Here is a 20,675-nt window from a genome sequence, read left to right on the forward strand (position 1 = left end):
TATGGGCCACAGGGCCTGAAGTATTTGCTATCTGGCCCTTTGTAGTAAAAACTTGCCAACCCCTTCTCCAGGGCCTCGAGCTGGCCACATCCCCACTTCCTCACTTACTGGCCTAGAGGGGGAGCATGCTGTATTAAATAGCACACAAAGAATGGACCACCCAAGCTCTCGCCACAGTTTCCTCTCATGACAAACTTTGACATCCCGTGATGTTTGAGCCACGGGTTTAACTAAGATGCTATAAGCGGTCAAAGCATCTCTAGTCTCAATTAGCAGAAGCCAGAGAAGAAATATATAAGAACTTTATTTTTAAAACTTTTAAACTAGTAATCATTAGAGAGGTATCTTCTTTAACTTGATCTTTTCTTCTACATTTGAAAAGTATCTCATCTTTGTTAAAATTTCCTTGGCTTTTTCAAAATCATCTGAAATAAACAGAGACATTAATGTGAGGCTTCATTTCAAACAAGAATAAACCAACTCTGTTGACCAAGGTAGCCAGTCTGACTTACAGATAAAATTTAAAAATGAAAACTGAACTATCTGTATTTGTGTCTATGTATGTATATATATATATATATATACATACACATATATATATACCCATATATATATACGTATATATATATATATATACATACGTATATATATATGGGTATATATATATGTGTATGTATATATATATATATATATATATATATGTATATATATGAATGATATTTCTCTATCTCCAGATGGGATTACCAAATTAATTTATAAAATCCCTTAAAGGAGTTGTATCTTAATTGGCTTAGAAAGAAGTTCTTATGTAAACGAAGTCTTCTAAAACTTCCAGAATTATAGGAGCCAACTCAAATATTTTTCATTGCCACGTAATTTGTATAAATCTTTGGTAAATAAGACTAACTTGATATTGTTGGGTTTAATAAAATAGGCATGTTTATAGAGTTGCTAACATTAAATATAATGCAAACATACATTTTCATTCTATTTGGACTTACTGGTCAAATAACCTAATATTATACTTAACTAGATGTTTAAGATTCTAGAGATGGTAAATCTGATATTACTCAAATTAAAATCATTCTGACAAACTTTATTTATCCCAACAAAAAATATGGTTTATAATATGCTGCCTAAAAATCATGTCCAAAATCTTCCTGGCAACTTGAAATCTTAGTCTTGCTAAGTAAACTAAGTTAAATAATGGATATTCATGAAATATCTAAATAATTTCTAAATAAGATAAAGTGCTAAAACATTTACTATTTTTTAAACGTTTATTTATTGTTTAGAGAGAGAGAGAGAGAGAGCGGAGGAAGGGCAGAGAGAGGGGGACAGAAGATCCCAAGTGGACTCAGTGCTGACAGCAGAGAGCCTGATGTGTGGGGCTTGAACTCACCCTGCCTGATGGCATGGGGCTGAGATCGTGACCTGAGCTGAAGAATGATGCTTAACTGTATGAGCCACACAGGCACTACTAAAACATTTACTATTAAGCAAAAGTTTAAGTTTATATACTTTTTTTTTTTTACGTTAATTTATTTTAGAGAGAAAGAGGGGAGGGGCAGAATCTAAAGCAGGCTCCCTGCTGTCAGCACAGAGCCCATGCCGGGCTCGAACTCAAGAAACCGAAACCGTGAGATCATGACCTGAGCTGAAATCAAGAGTTGGACGCTTAACTGACTGAGCCACCCAGATACCCCGAAATTTATATATTTTTGTCTATTTATTTATTTACATATATATTTAAATGTTTATTTACTTTGAGAGAGAGAGAGAGAGAGAGAGAGAGAGAGAGAGAGAGTGTGTGTGAGCTGGGGTGGGGCAGAGAGAGAGAGCGGGAGAGAGAGAATTCCAAGCAGGCTCCATGCTGCCAGTGCAGGGCCCAACTTGGGGCTCAATCCCACGACCTGAATGGAAATCAAGAGTCGGATGCTTAACTGACTGAGCCACCTAGGTGTCCATTGGCTATTTATTTTTATATGGTCCAGAGAGGCCAAGGATTTTGAGTCTCTTAATAAACATGTTCTTGCCATATTAAAAAAAAAAATGTATTACAGGAAGCATATACACCTCTACAGTTTATGAGATGGTATAGTCATAAATTTGCTTACTACTACAGAACACTGGCATATTATAGTTCTCAATTGTCTACTTCCTAGTAAAATAAAGCTTACTAATGGTTAAAACTTATGATCAATATATAAAAAAATATGACTACAACTTCAGGGTACAAAGATTGGAAGAAACGTAGGATGTGTTTTTATATGAAAAGTACACGAAGAATGAAGAATATGTTTCTGCTAAGATAAAGGAGTAATTGTGTCCTAAAGTAGAATGTGAAGGAAGGAAGGAATACAACAAAATATGAATGGATATTGAAAGTTGTAGAGCATTTGTGGAAAAGGAATTTTATGTTGTGAGGTCAAAGCTGGTTAAGATTAAGTGGATTTATACATATTTTTGAAATGAATTTCAGTTTTTTAGTTTTATTTTTTTTTAAGATTTTATTTTTCTCAAGTAATCTCTACACCCAATGTGGGCTCAAACTCATACCCCTAAGATCAAGAGTCGCACACTCCACTGACTGAGCCAGCCAGGTGCCCCTTGAAATGAACTTCAATGTCAATAGTGCACTGATAGAAAACCAGAGTTTGCTTTTCGTTCTGTTAAAATGACAAATTTCCTTGGGTCATTGGTCTGCTCTTAATAAAAGACTGCAAAATATTTTTCTTAACCTTTTGAGTAATCTGCCTAGGAAACAAACATTGTGTGTCTTATCAAAGTAACTTCCTGTGCTTCATGTTGTCTTTATCATGTCCTTCATTGCTTCAGAGAAGAGTCTTCTCTCTATTTGGAGCTAAGGATCTTTATTTTTCATGTTACCGCTTGTATTTGCCTTTGAAATATTTTATCATCACATTGTTAAGTGGATAACTAAGTATTGTTTCACGATGACCTATGATCCTAAAATATTTAAAGAATTCGACACTTCAGACAACTTCCCAAAATCAAATTCTAAATAAAGTCTTCCTGACCTAAAACTAAGTTTGAATTTTCTGAGGGTCCCTGGAGAACCTCAAAGGATTTGTTCTCTCACCTTCTAAAAGGAGAGATGTTAAACTAATTAGGTTTATTCGATGAAATTATATTACATGGGAAGCATTGTCAAAGAAGAGATACTTAACTTTCTGGAGGTTATATTTGTATGGGTAGAATGCTATTATTTCAGAAATCTTATAAAGTTCCCAGAAATTTGTCAATGCTCTATCTATACTAGGTTCTTGCATATTGTGATCAGCCTAGTTATTATTTCACAATGTGCTGACTTACAGAAACAACCACATTTCCCTGTCAACCGTAGTATTTTTACAATGATCTTTCATCAGGTCTTTAACTGTGGTCACTTTAAGTCTTCTGCTATCCACAGAGAGTTGTTGCTTTACGCTGATGCTTTCCTACAAGCTCTTGCAACCAGCTACATGGCATGGCAGACTACTGTAGTTAACAAAAAGGGCCTGTCTCAGAGACCCTCGAAAAAAGATTGTACCAGGTACTCCTGAGGTATAGCCTTCTGATGGCATTGCTTAAATAACCCTGAGACTAAAATGATAAACGAAGTTAGGATTTTCAAAACTCTAAAGAAAAAGCCATTGGGGTGGGGGTGGGGGCATTCCCGGGTGGCTCAGTTGGTTGAGTGTCTGACTCTTGATTTTGGCTCAGGTCGTGATCCCAGAGTCACGGGATCGAGCCCTGTGTTGGGCTCCATACTGATGGTGCAGCCTGCTTAAGATTCTCTGTCTCTCTCCCCACTTGTGCTCTCTCTCTTTAAAATAAAAATACATACATACATACATACATACTAAAAAAAAAACAACCAAAAAAAGCCTATGGGTTTATGACTTAATGATCCAGGAAGTTTTAGTCTTGTTTTTAAAAAAATATTTAGGGGCTCAGTTGATTGAGCACAGATTCTTGATATTGGCTCAGGTCATGATCTCATGGTTCATGGGTTAGAACCCTGCAGTGAGCTCTGTGCTGGCAGCAAGCCTGCTTGGGATTCTCTGTGTCCCTTTCTGTCTGCTCCTTCCCTGCTTGTGTGTGTGCTCTCTCTCAAAAATAAATAAATAAATAAATAAACAAACATTTAAAAAATATTTATGTATTTATTTAAGTTTTTACTTAAATTCCAGTTAGCTAACATAACGTGTCATATTAGTCTCAGGTATACAATTTAGTGATTCAGCACTTAAATACAACACCCAATGCTCATCTCCTTAATCCCCGTCACCTACTTAACCCATCCCCTCACCCACCTTCCCTCTGGTAACCATCAATTTGTTCTCTATAGTTAGAAGTGTGTTTCTTGGTTTGTCTTCCTCTTTTTTCCCCATATAATCATTTGTTTCATTTATTAAAAAAAAATCTTAACGTTTATTTATTTCTAAGAGAGTGCACATAACTGCCCCCTCTCCCACCACACACACACATGTGGGAGCGGTGGAGGGGCAGAGAAAGATTGGGACAGAGGATCCCAAGTGGGCTCTGCTCTTACAGCAGAGAGTCCAATGCAGGGTTCAGACTCATGAACCATGAGATCATGACCTGAGCTGAAGTCAGATGCTTAACTGACTGAGCCACCCAGGCACTTCTCATTTGTTTTGTTTCTTAAATGCAAACTGGTACAGCCACTCTGGAAAACAGGATGGAGATTCCTCAAAAAGTTAAAAATAGAACCACCTTATGACCCAGCAATTGCACACTACAAGGTATTAACCCAAAGAATACAAAAATACTAATTTGAAGGGAGACATGCGCCCTGATGTTTATAGCAGCATTGTCTACAATAGCCAAATTATGGAAACAGCCCGAGTGTCCATGACTGATGAATGGGTAAATAAGTGGTATATACATATACACAATGGGATATTTCTCAGCCATAAAAAAAGAATGAAATCTTGCCATATGCAACAACATGGATGGAACTAGAGAATATAATGCATAGCAAAATAAGTCCATCAGAGAAAGACACTATTATTTTCATGGCACTATATCTATTTGCTAGGCTCAGGAAAATAGTCAATAGAATAGAACATAATTTAAAACATTGGTTTTATGACCAAAGCTTTGATAGGAATGTCACATTTGAAAATGATGCATAAAATCAGACAGAATGGACAATTTTAAGGAGGTAAGGTTGACTTTATGGAGCCAAGCTTACAAAGCCCTCTAGGAAAAAACTGGGCTGGCACCTGGCTTATAGGGTTCCCAGCCTTACAGGTGAGTAAAGTAGGTCATTTCCCAATAGGCCCAGGAAATTTAGGATGTTTTGGGAAACCTCGAGAAAAGAGGAATTCACCCAAGTCCATAGGTAGTGCAGGTGATGTCTGACAGTGAATTCTTCACTTGAATTCCTAGCATTAAGAGGCTTTTTAAAGTCCAATCTGAGATTCCTTATAAAAGGTTCCATAAAGGAAACTTAATCTGTATGGGTGATTACCATTCTCATTTCACTCATGTTAATAATTAGGCCAACTTTAATGAAACTAAAATTATTTTGCAAACAAAACTATTCTTACTCTGATAACCTTTTTTTTTTAAGTTTTTAAATTTATTTGGGGGGAGGGAGGGGCAGAGAAAGAGGGAGAGAGAGAATCCCAAGCAGTCTCCGAGCTGCCAGCACAGAGCCCAATGCGGGGGTTGAACTCACAAACCATGAGATCATGACCTGAGCTGAAATCAAGAGTCGGAGCCTTAACTGACTGAGCCACCCAGGCACCCCGCTGATAACATTTGATTAAAAAGGGGGGTGACTGTAGAGAGAAATTTCATGACAGTGGAAAAGTATGTCACACCCGGAATCTATTTCTGCTCATTGTCTCTGAGGTTATTATCTTCCTGAAAACCGAACTGGATCCTTCCTGCCATCTTACACATTTTGTCAGCCCTTAGCAAATTCTTTTTTTTTTTTTTTAGCCCTTAGCAAATTCTTAATCCTCCTAGTTTCCTTCAATATTTGCCTACAACTCTCCAAATTTCTGTTTCCCATTTTTCTCCTTCTCTCCTGACTTGGCATCACTGAGAACTAAAACCTGACTGCCCAGGTCCTTATTGGGACTCAGCTTGTCTTGTGGTTGCCCTTTCCTCCAGGATCTGAAAAAGCCCTGTAAGCTGATGCCAGACAACTTGATATAAACATCAAAGAACCTGTCACTACAAATCACGTGTGGGCAACCATTGCTGCCACTTGGGCTACCCAGAAAATCCACCAGAACTCCTGTGTCTTCCATGCTCTGCTCTGGGAAGTAGCCATGACTGTGACATTGATGTCTAGGCCATCACTACTGGCATTCAAACTATAAACTAAGATATCTATCAGATTGTCATTGCCATCCTCATACCACCATGTAAAGATGCTTAAGAGTTCAGAGTCTTAAGTAACTGCCCACCCTCTGGACTCAGAAACTGGCTTTATAGTCTGCTCCCACCATTAATCTTTGTTTTTCTTTTTGTTTCCATAGAGATGCTCCTCATTAAATGCCTGACTGCTCATGTCATCCAGTAAATATCTTCTCCTACCAAGTAGCAACAGATGGTTCAGCTAGACCTTAATAAACAAAGGGAGATCGAATGAGAAATGGACTTCCATTGTTCCGAGAAAGAAGAATGTCTCTTGCTGTCTCTTTCATACTGTTTGTTGCAGCCAACACTAGAAAATAGGGCCTGTCTCTTAGTGTCTGAGCCCCACTCTAATTAAGCCCCAGTTAGCAACCCAGGTCGGTTTCACATGGACCAACCCCCACTACCTTCCCATTTTTGTAATTTTCATTTCCCAGACTCTACTGAGACAACACTCACCCCCCTCCCTACTCCCTCCTTCTCCCTTTAATTTAAAATGCTCAGTCATCTCTGTACAAATTGGAGTTCGGTTCACACCGCACTCTTTTCCCTATGGCGATAGTTATTACTGATTAAAACCTATCCTTACAACTTTAACTAGTATATGGCTTTATCTTTGACAGTATGCAAGTATCTCTTTGAGTCAATTCTTCAGGGGTAAACTCAGAAGTGGAATTGCTGGGGGTGCCTGGGTGGCTCAGTCAGTTAAGCCTCTGACTCTTGATTTCGGCTCAGGTCGTGATCTCACAGTTGGTGAGTCTGACCCCCACATCGGGCTCTGCGCAGAGCCTTCTTTGGATTTCTCTCTCTCCCTCTCTCTCCTCCCACTCCAACAAATAAATAAACTTAAAAAAAGAAAAAAAAAAGAAGTGGAATTACTGGATTGTATGGTAATTCTATTTTTAACTTTTTGAGGAAATACCGTACTGTTTTCCATGGTGGCTGCACTGTATTACATCCCCTTCACTAGTGCACAAGGGTTTCAATGTCTCTAGACCCTCACCAATACTTGTCATTTTCTGGGTTTTCTAATAGCCATCCTAATGAGTATGAGGTAGTATCTCACTGTGGTTTTGATTTCCATTTGCCTAATCATTAGTGATGCTGCACATCTTCCCATGTGCTTATTGGCCATTTGTATATCTTCTGTTCATGTTCTATTTCTTAAGCTGAGTGGTAGGGACATGGGTGTTTTTGTTTTTATTCCTTAAATTGTACTTATGTATTGTGTAGTCTTCTTAAAAATTATATTTCATAATCAAAAACATAAAAATCTGCCAACATGTGCTAGGAGATGGTGGAATACGTGAACATCTTAGCCAGTGGGCTGGGTTCATGGATTTCAGGCAGATGTATCAGGCTAGGTTCCAGACTCTTCTGCTGTTAATCTAGCTTTCTCTCACATCTTTTTAGAGACCTTCCCTCTGCCTATGCCTCAGAATGGGCTCCTACAGTCCCTGCAAACTGGGCGGCACACTGTATAAGCCTATGCCCTCAGCACTAGCTGGACTGCAATGGGCATCTGGCTCCATCAAATCCCCTCTCTCAGGAATCCGGAGATGGGTCTAGAGGACTCTAATCAGATGGTCAAAGTCTTTGTTCTTATAAGGTAATAGACCAAGGAGGACTAAAGAGTCATCCCATGGGGGAGGGCATTTTGGAGCACTGCACGCTAATGAGGAAGGTGATGGAGCTGGTTTACAGTGAGGAGAGGATGGAAAGGAATTGCCAGAGGCACCGAGTCCGTGACCACAGCTTTGGTTCCAGACTGTTTTCTGGTCCCCAGGCTTTGCCCCAGAAGAGCTCTTATCACACTATGTACTATAATCATCACAGGGACTTTCTCTTTGGATTCTGGGAGATAGTCCCAATTCATTATAATAATCTCCTTTTGATCTGGGCTAGCTTGAGTGGCCTTTTGCTTCCCACAATCAAATGATCTCTCAGGTAAAGGGTAAAAGGCCATTATTTTGTTATTTAAGGGGTGGCATAAGTCTGGGATGGAGAAAAAGACTGTTCTTGCTTCAAAATAGCTAGAAAAAGACCCAATCTCTTCAACCTGGGAACCAGGAGCAATGGGGACCAGGATGAATAGCCCATATTTGTAATTTGGGCACAGCTCTGCCACGGGCTTCTCCTCCTGGGCTTTGCAGGAGAAAGGGGTATGCAGGCTTTGCCAAATGTTGATTGTGCAGCCTTGCCCTCAGGATCTGTCTCTGTTGGCTTCAGCCTACAACCCTCACCTTCACTTCTCCTACTTGCTAAAGGGGAATAGAAGCACTTTCATCTAATCTTTCTCTGGCATATCACTGTTTTTTGGCATACCAGTTGGTTCTCTAGCAAGGCTGTGAATCCTTGAAGGGAGAAATGTAGGCTTGCCTATATTTTATAGCTCCTCATGTACCTATCCTAGGATGGATATATAATAGCTACTTATTGAATGGTTATACCTCAGTGCTTACAATCTATTTTCATATTTAAGAAAGTCAAGAAATGAAGAAAGTACCTTGTTCAAAAGCTTTGCTCACATTGTCACTCAATTCCTTCTGTTTAGCTGAAAGAGAAAATCAGTATCTTAATTTTTCTATTCAAATAGACTAATGATGTCAGGGTAACACTTTGTAGCTGGTTACAGCACAGCACAACACAACACAACACAACAGGGAGCTTAGATTCCAGGGTAAGGCCTCATAAACTCTGTCTCCACATGTCCCATGAAGACAGCTCCTGTTTGGTGCAGCTGACCCTAGTTACATTATGTTTTTCTACTTACAAAAGGTCTGAGGGGTGGGGTGTCCGGGTGGCTCAGTTGGTTAAACAGCAGATTCTAGCTCAGGTCATGATCTCACGGTTTGTGAGTTTGAGCCCCACATCAGGGTCTTTGCCAGGGTCCTTGCTGTCAGCATGGAGCCCTCTTGGGATCCTCTGTCTCTCTTTCTCTGTCCGTCTCTCTCTCTCTCAAAAATAAATAAACATAAAAAAAAAAAAAAAGGTCTGAAGGGCAATCACTAAGTCTTGTAAAATGGCTATAGAGACATAAAAATAAATAAATAAAATAAACAGGACAAGGAAATGCTTTGATTATCTCCATCAAGTAGTATGAATCTTCCAGATTTCAAGCAGGAGAAAATTAGCAAGCTAGGATTGCCTAGGGCAGGGCATTACAGTGTTTCAAGCAATCTCTTGCAACTTCTACAGCCGCCCAGGAAAATGAAACATTTAGATTATGTTGTACCATAAGAGAGAAGATGCCAAAGGAGGTAGAGAAGCGGCCACCTGATGTTTCTGCTGGGTCTTCATTAGAAAATGAAGAATTTTATGTGTTTTCCAGATACAAATAGCATCAATCATTTATATGGTGCCTGCTTTCAAAGCATTTTCAAACATGTTATATCCGCATTGCAGGCAGTTACAGGTATTGGGAGATGGCCCTATGGTCACATGGTCGGTTGAGTGGAGGAGCTGGGAACAGACCCCAAGTGTCCAGATTCTCATACAGTGGCGGGAAACTGGCAATGTGGTGTTGGCAAAAGAACACTGGCTTAGGAGTCTAGAGGCTCTGAAGTTCTGTCCCAGATCTAACTAGCCCTATGCCCTCGAATACGCACTCACTAACCTTGGGCCTTAGCAGGTGCCTATAGGGAAAGAAACTTAGGAACTAATCTAAACGAAGGTCAGTGACCTGTTCAAAACCAGATATTTACTCTAGGGCTAGAATAACCCCCACCAATGACTGAGCACCTGCTACAGGCCAGACACTGTGTTAAGCGTTTTACATGTTTTATTTCATTTACTTTAATCCTTGTAACAACCAGTACTGATGTTATCTCCATTTTACAGATAAGGAAACTGAGGCTCAGAGGGTGAAGTCACTTGCTCAAGGTCACACATAAATTCAGTGGCAGTGTTGACAGTGCACCCAAGACTCCCTTACAGTATAGCATCATAGTCCTCTGCCTCCCAAAGCTGTGCAGATGGGGCTTCTAATTGCAAGCACTGAATTCTTCTCCCAACACCACCCAGGTGTAAGGCTGTTGATACACTCCTGGCTGATAGACCTCCCCTCACCAATTGTCATTTTACTGCTTTTAGACAAGTAATTCTTTGATCATGATTCACTCAATATTTACTGAACCCCTGTTATACACCAATATACCCTGTGGAATAATATTCCACGGGCTGAGGATATGAGGGGACCAAAAAGCAGATACAATTTCTGCCTCTGCAGAACTTCCAGTCCAAGGAGGCAGGGAGGTTGAAATTGGTCAAATAATCTCATGTAGAACAGTAAGGTTACAACTGTGATTGGTCCTACAAGGGGGGAGTGTCCACTGTCAAAAGGTATAGATAAAGAGGTTTGCTGAGGATTCTCTGAGGAAGGGATGATTGCCCCCAGATCTGGAGCAAGAAGAGTTAACTAGAAGTAGAAGAGGGTTTCAAGCAAAAGAACAGCCTGTGCAAAGGCCCTAGGGTAGAAAGGTGCTTGATACAGATGGAGAACTAGAAATAGCCTGTGTGCCTAAGGTGGAGAGGCAATTGGGAGGAAGAAGACAGGCCATACAGGTCCCTGGAAGCCGAAGAGACTTTGATCTTTAACTGGGAAGCCAGTTAAATTTTAAAGTAAGACCAAGGGTAATGTGATTAGACTTGGGTTTCAAAAGATCACACAAATCACAATGTAGGAATATATTTGATTGAGGGTACAGCTAGACCAGTCTAGAGCTACTGCAGTTGTCCCAGTGAGAACGAATGGTAGCTTGGAACAGGGTGCTGGCAGTGAAAACACAGATTTGGGTCACATTTAGAAGGTTGGCATTTCGAGATTTGGTGATGACTGTCTACAGGGGTAAGGGAGGATAAGTTGTTAAGAATGCCTCCTCAGTGTTTTGGATTTTGCAACTGGATGGTGTCATTTACTTAGGGAACATCAGCAGAGGAGAAGTTTTTTTCAGGAGGGAGGGGAGAGGCTCATGAGTTGAAATATATAAACTCCATGAAGACACGGGCGGGCCGGCGGTGTGTTTCTTATTCACTGTGTCGTGCACAATGCTTGATACATAGTAGGCATGCCACAAACGTTTGTGAAAGTACATATGTGCATACAATCGGGAGAATTTGGAAACTTTTGTACATGGCATGGTTAATTTTATGTGTCAACTTGGTTGGGCTATGGTCCAGTTGTCTTGTCAAATGCTAGTCTGGATGTTGCCGTGAAGGTATTTTGTAGATGTGACTAACATTTACAGCCAGTTGACTTTAAGTAAAGATTAGCTTTGATAATGTGGGCATAGAAGTCCTGCCTGAGTTTCCCAGCCTGCTGGTCTGCCCTCCATATTTTAGACTTGCTAGCTCTCACAATTATGTAAGCCAATTCCTTAAAATAGGTTTCTCTCTTTCTCTCCCTCTCTCTCTCTCTCTCCATGTATACATATATACTATTGGTTCTGTTTCTCTGGAGACCCCTGACTGATACACTATGCAATAAGATGGAAAGCGAAGCAATGAGATCAGAAGTCAGTTTTTCAGTCTTTGCTCTGCAAGGTGACCTTGGGCATTTCCATGAACTTTTAAGGCCTATTTATTCTTTTTTTTTTTTTTTTAATGTTTATTTCCTTATTTTTGAGACAGCGAGAGAGAGAACAAGCGAGCACAAGGGGGGAAGGGGCAGAGAGAGAGGGAGACACAGAATCTGAAGCAGGCTCCAGGCTTTGAGGTGTCAGTGTAGAGCCTGATGCAGGGCTCGAACCCATGAACCATGAGATTATGACCTGAGACCAAGTTGGATGTTCAACCAACTGAGCCACCCAGGCTCTTTTTTTTTTTTTTTAAGTTTTTATTCATTTATTTTACCAGGGGAAGGAGTAGAGAGGGAGAGAGAGAGAATCCCAAGCAGGTTCCACACTGTCAGTGCACAGAAAGCCCTATTTATCTTTGTCAGAGACAATAATAACATCTAAATGATGTCATGCGGGGGCGCCTGGGTGGCTCAGTCAGCTGGGCAACCAACTTCACTCAGGTCATGATCTCACAGATTGTGAGTTTGAGCCCCGCATCGGGATCTGTGCTGTCAGCTCAGAGCCTGGAGTCTGCTTGGGATTCTGTGTCTCCCTCTCTCTCTGCCCCACCCCCACTCATGTTCTATCTCTCTCCTTCAAGAGTAAATAAAAACATTTTTTTTAAATGATGTCATGGGTAGGAAGGAGGATTGCAATCTGCAAAATACTATTACATTCTTGGTTTAGGGCTGCCTTCCGGCAAGCTACGGATGTTGCAAGTCTAAACTTCAGACAAAATTGCTTTCAGTATAATCAAGAAAAAACATACTCCCTGAATCATTATGATGACCAATATGTAGTTTTCATATTCGTTCTCCACTTAACCTTGGGCATGTACTCACAACAGCAATAAAATGCATTCAGTGGTATTTTATCTTTTACCTCTGACAATAGATTCAATCTCTTTCATAGCAGCTTCACTTTGAGCTTCTGCAAGTTTTTCATTGATTTCCATTATTTCCATGAGGAATTGTTGGTCCATTGCATAATCTGTCCCTTCGGCAATCTCTACTCCATGGAGCTTTAGCTATTGGGACATGAAGCAGAGAAAGTAAGGTTAGTTGAAGAAACTGTGGCCAGAGTCATAAATCCTACTCACCCTTCAGAACAGAATACCATGCATAAAACAAAACAAAACAAAACACGGAACTGTCTTAATAGTGAGAGTGTGAAGGTAGGGTATGAGAAAGTCACACTGACATAAGAGAGCTGGGACAGGATTCCTCTCTGCTCCCTGGGACTGTGTAACCCTGGAGGAGTCATTCCTCCACTCGGGAGACTGAACTAGATATTTGTAAAGATTCTACTAAATCCTAAAATTCTAAGGTGCTAAACTCTTCCCTCTGCTCCTCCCCACCAAAAAACCAAACAAACAAAAACCCAAATTACTCTTCCCTAAATGCCATCACCATCCAACCCTTGAAATTTAGAGAAAATGGTAAAAAAAAAAAAAAATGCAATCAGGCAAGCAGATTTACAAGTATTCAGAGAAAACTATCTCCATTCAGTATCTTTGAGGCTAATTATTTTTGGATCCCTAGACTAACTCAGGTCTCAAGCACCCTTCTGCTGAATACAGGGGAGCAGCTGTCCCACAGCACAATGGATACCATGTAGGCAGGCATAGAAGGGTTGGGAAATCACCTTACAAGGTATAGTCCCCTGCTCAGCGGGGCCAGGAGGGTCTTATAGGCATCATTCACCAGGGTCGCATGCTTCTCTGAGAAGTCTTTTTCAGTCTGTTAGTGGAGATGAAGATAATCTTATTACCATCGGTATAGCCACATTACATTCACAAACTGTTTCATAAAATGCTGATGGGCCGGCACCTAAGGAAGTCATCAAAGTAGAACTGGTGTGGGATGAGCTGTCTTTATTTTCAACAGATGGGTTCTAACTCTTCTGGGAAGTCAGGTAAAAGCTGTGAGTGCAGGGTAGATCCAGGGCCTGGCAGTCTGGGGTCAAGCTGTCCCTGGGTGGAGCTGGCTGTTTAGCTCTGTCTCTGATAATCACATCACTGCAAAGCCACGGCTACCCACCCCACCACGCACTAGTGTTTGGGTATGATTAGGGGTGGCTAACAGGCTACCTGAGACCTCTGGCTGAAGAAATCAGGGTGGACAAGACGCTGTAGCTGCTGGTACCTATTCTGGAGCTTCGCTGTGTCCACTGCGAAGGCACGGTTGCTGTAAGGAAATTGGGAGATAAAATTCATGCCTCGAACATTTTTGTATTTTTATACTGTGGGCCTGGTTCCTGTTCTCTTGGGGGAAGATGCAATAAACATGTAGAGAGAGAGATAACCTTAAAAAGTGGTAGGTGCTATGAAAGAGAAAAGGGTCGAAAAAATTAAAAAAAAAAAAAAAAAAAGGAAAGAAAAGGGGTGCCTGGGTGGCTCGGTTGGTTAAGCGGCCGACTTCGGCTCAGGTCATGATCTTGCCGTCCATGAGTTCGAGCCCCACGTCGGGCTCTGTGCTGACAGCTCAGAGCCTGGAGCCTGCTTCCGATTCTGTGTCTCCCTCTCTCTCTGACCCTCCCCCGTTCATGCTCTGCCTCTCTCTGTCTCAAAAATAAATAAACGTTAAAAAAATTAAAAAAAAAAAAAAAAGAGAAAAAGGTCAGAGAAAGGGGTAGATGTGGTGGACAAAGAGATGACATTTGAGCTGAGACCTGAATAATGATGAAAAATAATCAGGGGTGCCTGGTTGGCACAGTTAGGCAACACACTCTTGGTCATTATCTCAGGCTTCATGAGTTTGAGCCCTGTGTTCTGGAAGCTGCCTGGGAGCCTCTCTCTCTGCCCAGCCCAACCCCACCACATAAATAAATACACTTAAAAAAAAATAATCAAAGATGAGAGGAAAAAGTCATGCAGAGGCAGAGGGAACATGCAAAGGCCCTGAGGTGCGAACGAGATGGGCGTGTTCCAAGAACTTAAAGGATAGTGTTACTGCAGCCCATCATAAGTATGCAGTGACTGGCAGGGGCAGATCCCAGAGTTAAGGGGACCATTTCGAATCCCACCCGATCTTTTGAGAGGCCAGGTCCCTTCATCTTGGTCTCCCACTTTATTTTAACCCAGTCCCTTTCACTTTCTATTCGTGGAGTCTGCCCTGTCGTAATAGTTTGGCTCGGTCCAAACTTCACCTCTCTCCAAGCTCCTCGACCATTGGAGGAAAACAGGAAAAAGTCATTTCTCAGTCTCTCTCCTTCCAAATCTCCCTTCTCTCTCAGACTCAGACCACAACGTTCAGGTTTTCGGTGCTTTTACACCCTATTTTGTTTGTTTTTCTTACTAGATTACCCATTTATTATAAAGGGATGTAACTCGGGAGCAGTCAGATGGAAGAGATGCGTAGGTGGAAAGTTCGGGGGAGCTCCCAAGCCCTCTAGGCGCACTATTCTCCCAACATCTCCATGTGTTCACAAACCTGGAAGCTCATTTACTCCCTTATTTTGCATAACACCTCAGTACCCCTTTCTGAAAATCCTCACTCCAACTTTAACCATTTTGACCCTGTCCTTCAAGTCTGCTTTCCCTGGCACTCCAGTTCATTTCCCTCAGGCCCCGCCCCTCAGCTTCTCTTCTCAGGTCCCAACCCTCCCTCCACTGAAGCCTCCTTCAGTTCCCCCAGAACTCCATCCCCGCCCTTTCAGTCCTCCCTCCATTCTGGTCTCTATCGATCAAAAGCCTATCCTTAGGCCCACCCCTCAATTTCCTCTCTCACCGGCCGCAATCCCACCCTCCCAGTCCCCGCCCCCAGTTTTCCAGGGCTCCGCCCATCGACCTAACAGGTCCCGCCTTCTCCTTCCCAAGCATATTCGGCCCTCCACGCTAGTTCGCCAGTCCCGGATGTGTCTCTCGCCCGGCGCATTTCCTGAAACCGCCTTTCGTACCAGTCCATGAGGCTGAAGTAATCTCGAGTGAGGTCAGGTGGCTGCAGCGCGCGGCACTGTGGGCAGAAGAACCCGTCTCCCCGCTTGGGGACCCCTGGGCCGCCGCAGTTCCAACACTGGGGGGAATTGTTTCCGGCCAGAGACGCAGCATTGCAGCCTAGAGGTCTCCGCCCGCGGACCCCTGCGGGCCACAGCCCCCACACCCGCAGCAAGGCGCCGGTCCTTCCGCCCCACATCTGGCCGCGGCCTGTCTCGCCACGGTCACCTGCGGGGAGAAACCGTGAGCGAGGGCCCAACCAGACTACTGCTGCTGATTGGCTGGGCAGCTAAGGGGGCGGGATAACCCGGGGGAACCTGGATTCTGGGAATCCCGCTCCTCATATTAAACTACAACTCCCAGAAAGCATTGAGGCTACGCGTAGACGACCACATCGGCTGCTCTTCATTGGTCTGGCGGCGGCGGAGGGCTGTTTTGATTGGCTGAGGGTGGAGTTCGTATGTGCTTGTTTAGCGCCACAGTGCTGGCTGCGGCTGCTTTGAGTCGTGTGGCTGCAGGTGGGCTCACGCGGTGAGTCGTAGCGGGGAACTTTCTCTTGGGTGTTTGGGGGGTTCGATTCCCGTTCTTGGGGTCTTGATGCGAGCTGAATCTCCCGAATTTTCACTTTGGTTTTTGAGCTTGGTTTGGGGGAGGAGAGGAACGCGTGGGCGACTGTCTTCCTTCGTAGATGAACTTCGAGGTGAAGTTCACTTCCCCTGTTGCTTACAAGCTGAAACTGGCCCAGACGTGCATGGTAAGAAAGAACAAAGTTGTGTTCTTCAAAATCAGAGGGAAGTTGCTTTGTAAAGATTATATAAATGTTAGTAATTATTACCATATTTTAGATTCAATTTCGAAAAAAAACCTATTGAGAACTCACTCTTAGCTGCTAGGCGCTGCAGGAACTGGAAACACACTGACCTGTGTAAGAGGATGCCCTGCGAGTGTCCATAAGTAAGTGTGTGGGATGGCTTGGCGAGGAGAGGGTAGGAGGGCACCAGTCCACCATGGGATTCAGTTTCTCTATTTGGAAAAAAAAAAATGTGTTACACTTGTAAACCCTTTTCCGGTTGTCTGATTCTTTGGGACTGGAATTCTGTTCTCCCAATTATCAAGCATTGCTGGGGGAGGAACGTTCATGTGTCATCTCATTTAACCCTCAAGATCTATCTACTCCAGATTTGTTTGCCTCTAACCTTTCCATATACTTCCTCCTCATGGCTGAGAGTAATGTGTTTTCCGTTCGGTGGACCCTTACCAATAAGCAAGGATAGCAGCCACTACTTGACTCAGTCTTTCCCCAGTTTTCAGGGTGGAGAAGTCTCGCTCAAAAAGCTGAAAGAGGTTGCAACCTTGACCGAGGTAGTATTAGAGCTGGCGTACTCAGCTCTGGCATCACCTTACTGGTGTGGCTTAAGAAGAAGTCATCAGGATCTTTGTATTTGGAAAGCTATATAAATGTCAGTGTGAGTAATGTTTACTATGTTCTCCTGGAGGAATACCTGAGTATGGATATCTGGGGAGAAGAGAGAATGCCCCTCTCCCCTCTTTATAAAAATCACATTAGGGATTTAAAGTTAAGGATTGACTTTGTTATAATTTCTGTTATTAAGCTGTCCATCAAGTTAATTCTAAACAAGGGTGGGAACCTCTTATGGTTTCTGCAGAATTTTGTTGGGCTGGAAGGCCATTTAGGATGCTGAAAAGATGAGCATAGTAACTTAGCATCACAAAGTGCTAGGTGGAGTTGTTTAGAGCAGTCTTCTTTGTGTTCTGTCTCATTAAGTAGCCTGGCCCTTAGTTAGGAGTCAAGGAATCTAGATGAACAAACAGGATGTGGTCTGCACAGTCTTGGGGCAGGTTTGGGGGAGGAGGGGCATTAGTGACATTTTACATAAATGGTCACCTCTTGAGTGGTGCAGTGAGTTAGTATATAGTTTCTCTTTAATCATCTTCTACTCCAATCCACACCAACATTCCCTTTCTTTCTTGTTCCAAAACATGAAATTTAAGTGTAGTGTTGATTGTATTAGTGAATACCTTTTAGGTTTCATTCCTAATTAAAAAAAAAAAAATTAAAAAATTAGATGAATGTAAGCTGTTATCAGTCTTCCCTCCCACCCCCAACTTAGTTAATTGCTTTTAGCTTATTTATAACCTTCAAATAATTTTTTTCTTTCTTTTCCCTGTGGTTTGTGGCTGCCCTACAAAACACTCATCTGGTGAAAGTGATCTGATGGCAACCTCAGCCCACAAGAACTATAGATCTATTTAGATCTATATTTTTGAAATATTTAATTTTTTTTTAAAGTTGATTGATTTTGAGAGAGAGAAAGAGAGTGTGCCCTCATGTGTGGAGGGGGAGGGGTGGAGAGAGAGAGGGGGGGGGGGGGGAGAGCCGAGCAGACTCTTCCATGTCAGCACAGAGCCCAATGTGGGGCTCCATCTCACAAACCGTGAGATCATGACCTAACCCGAAATCACGGGTCGGATGCTCAACTGACTAAGCCACTCAGGCTTCCCATGGACTGTTAGAATTTTAACTCTTGCAGAACATGCATGCTCCGGATTTTTTTTTTTTTCTGATGTAAATATGTCCGTCCTTCACTCTTGACCTTCAAGTCTTGTTCCTTGAAACTTATCTTATTATTGGCCACTTATTTTTGAGGTCGTAATGTCTCGGGAGACGGATGTGGAGGGTCAGCCGCCCCATGGCAGTGGTGCCTGTTCACAGTCCCAAGGCAGCTTCTCGCAGTCTCAAGGCATCTCCTCCCAGACACATGGCTCCTCCTCACACTCGCAGGGCACGTCCAGCTCTTCCACCAACACAGCACCCACATCCAGCCAGTCCTCTCATTCCAGCTCGGGGACTCTGAGCTCCTTAGACACGGTGTCCACCCAGGAACTCTGTTCGATTCCCGAGGACCAAGAACCGGAGGAGCCTGTCCCTGCCCCTTGGGCTCGACTGTGGGCTCTTCAGGATGGATTCACCAATCTTGGTAAGACCCTTGGTTATATTGTGTAATATTTTAATTGTAGAGAGTTGTAACAGAAAGCTTAAGACCATCTGGAATGATCCCGGAGTTGGAAGGTGATGAAAGTTGGAACCAAGAAAGCAGTTTTGGGGGAGTTTACTGACTCTCACTTGCTGTGGATCCCCCTTCATTTATTCTTTCAACAGGTGTTATTGGGCGTCTGTAATGTTCTGTCTGTCTGAGGAGAGCAGTGGACCCTTTCCCAAGAAAAATGCTGATTCATTCAAACTTGCAGACAGTTTTGAACTCATCACAGAAACTTCACCACTTAACCCCTCCTGTGGCAGCTTTAGAACATCCCTCTTACAGTTTCAGAATATGTAAGGCTGTTTGTTGACTGTTACTTGATTTTATCTCAAAATAGTCAACCCTGCAGTTTAAATACATTCATCCTCTCTGACACTTCCTGATTCCAGTAGGAAGGCCTTGCTATGTGTGTGTTTGAAATAGCATTTTAATATTAAAAGTGAATGATTAATGTATTATTTGTACCTTATCACTCTTTATTTCATGTCCAACTTTGATGACCTGAAAAAGAAACAGTAGAAAATGGAGAAATAATATAGGAATGTTTATAGGTACAACTTTAAATTGAGAAGTAAGTATCTGAAGCTATTTTGTACTCATTTAAGCCATAGTTTTAAGATAGGGGTGGGGCTGATGTATGGTGGGTGGGAAACAGATAAGGGGAGAAAGGGTGAGTGGGCTGCATCACTTTTATTGATTTACTTATTATTTATTTATTTTTAATTAATTACTTAAATTTTTTTTTTGAATTTACACCCAAGTTAGTTAGCATATAGTGCAACAATGATTTCAGGAGTAGATTCCTTAATGCCCCTTATGCATTTAGCCCATTCCCCCCCTCCCCTACAACCCCTCCTGAAACCCTTTGTTTACTCTCTATATTTAAGAGTCCCTTATGTTTTGTCCCCCTCCCTGTTTTTATATTCTTTTTGCTTCCCTTCTGCATGTTCATCTGTTTTGTATCTTTAATTCCTCATATGAGTGAAGGCATATGATATTTGTCTTTTTTTGGCTAATTTCATTTAGCACAATACCCTCTAGTTCCATCCATGTAGTTTTAAAAGTGAGATTACATATATCTGAGGATCCTGATAGGGTGAACAGCATAAAGTATATGATGCTCCATTAGGAGCTATCATAATTAGTTATTGATTCACACCTGTTTTCTTCTAGATGTTTTATATGTTTAGACCTTACCCTGATCCATTTTGAGTTGCTTTTTGTTTATGGTATGAGGCAGAGGTCCACATTTATTCTTTTGCGTGTGAGTATCCTAGTTGTTTGAGCACATCCTTTTTTCAAATTTTATTTTGTTTATTTATTTTGAGAGAGAGAGAGAGGGTGGGGTAGGGGTAGAGAGAACAGGGGAGAGAATTCCAAGCAGGTTCCACACTGTCAGCACAGAGCCTGACATGGGGCTCAAATTCATGAACCGTGAGATAATGACCTGAGCCAAGATCAAGAATCAGTTGCCCAACCGACTGAGCCACTCAGGCACCCCGTGTTTGAGCACTTTCTTGAAGAGACTATTCTTTTTCTGTTGAATGGTCTTGGCACCCTTGTCAAAAATTATTTGGCCATAAATCCGAGGGTCTATTTCTGGACTTTTCAATAATATTTTATTGATCTATGTCTATTCTTTTTTTTTTTTTTTAATTTTTTTAATGTTTACTTATTTTTGAGACAGACAGAGCATGAGCGGGGGGGGGGGGGTGCAGAGAG

The 20,675-nt window shown here is 42.1% G+C and overlaps 2 protein-coding genes across 11 annotated transcripts in view; one reads left to right on the forward strand and one right to left on the reverse strand.

The window, feature by feature from the left end:
- Nucleotides 1-314: 314 nt before the first annotated feature.
- HSCB (HscB mitochondrial iron-sulfur cluster cochaperone) lies at nucleotides 315-16,164 on the reverse strand. Of its 5 annotated transcripts, none has more exons than XM_007082509.3 (6): nucleotides 15,855-16,164; nucleotides 14,047-14,143; nucleotides 13,607-13,696; nucleotides 12,840-12,984; nucleotides 8,909-8,956; nucleotides 315-425 (listed from the first exon to the last, which is right to left on the reverse strand). In XM_007082509.3, the coding sequence occupies exons 1-6, from the start codon at nucleotides 16,088-16,090 to the stop codon at nucleotides 334-336; spliced, it is 708 nt and encodes a 235-aa protein (XP_007082571.2). In that variant the 5' UTR covers nucleotides 16,091-16,164; the 3' UTR covers nucleotides 315-333. The 5 variants fall into 5 exon arrangements, with proteins under 5 accessions (XP_007082571.2, XP_042818328.1, XP_042818326.1 ...); XM_042962394.1 differs by lacking the exon at nucleotides 15,855-16,164 and adding an exon at nucleotides 15,746-15,845; XM_042962392.1 differs by lacking the exon at nucleotides 13,607-13,696.
- Nucleotides 16,165-16,246: 82 nt separating this feature from the next.
- CHEK2 (checkpoint kinase 2) overlaps nucleotides 16,247-20,675 on the forward strand; it is a 46,869-nt gene continuing 42,440 nt past the window's right edge. The window contains exons 1-3 of one of the 6 annotated variants that reach the window (XM_042962385.1): nucleotides 16,247-16,422; nucleotides 16,580-16,645; nucleotides 18,560-18,890. In XM_042962385.1, the coding sequence (XP_042818319.1) occupies nucleotides 16,580-16,645; nucleotides 18,560-18,890 (397 nt within the window). In that variant the 5' untranslated portion in view covers nucleotides 16,247-16,422. Of the gene's footprint in view, nucleotides 16,423-16,579; nucleotides 16,646-16,826; nucleotides 16,846-18,559; nucleotides 18,891-18,983; nucleotides 19,073-19,114; nucleotides 19,247-19,463; nucleotides 19,525-20,126; nucleotides 20,218-20,675 lie in introns of those variants that run through there. The other 5 variants (XM_042962386.1, XM_042962387.1, XM_042962391.1 and 2 more) reach the window with 5 other exon arrangements.

The sequence above is a fragment of the Panthera tigris genome, chromosome D3 (genome assembly GCF_018350195.1).
Source record: "Panthera tigris isolate Pti1 chromosome D3, P.tigris_Pti1_mat1.1, whole genome shotgun sequence".
Taxonomy (NCBI): domain Eukaryota; kingdom Metazoa; phylum Chordata; class Mammalia; order Carnivora; family Felidae; genus Panthera; species Panthera tigris.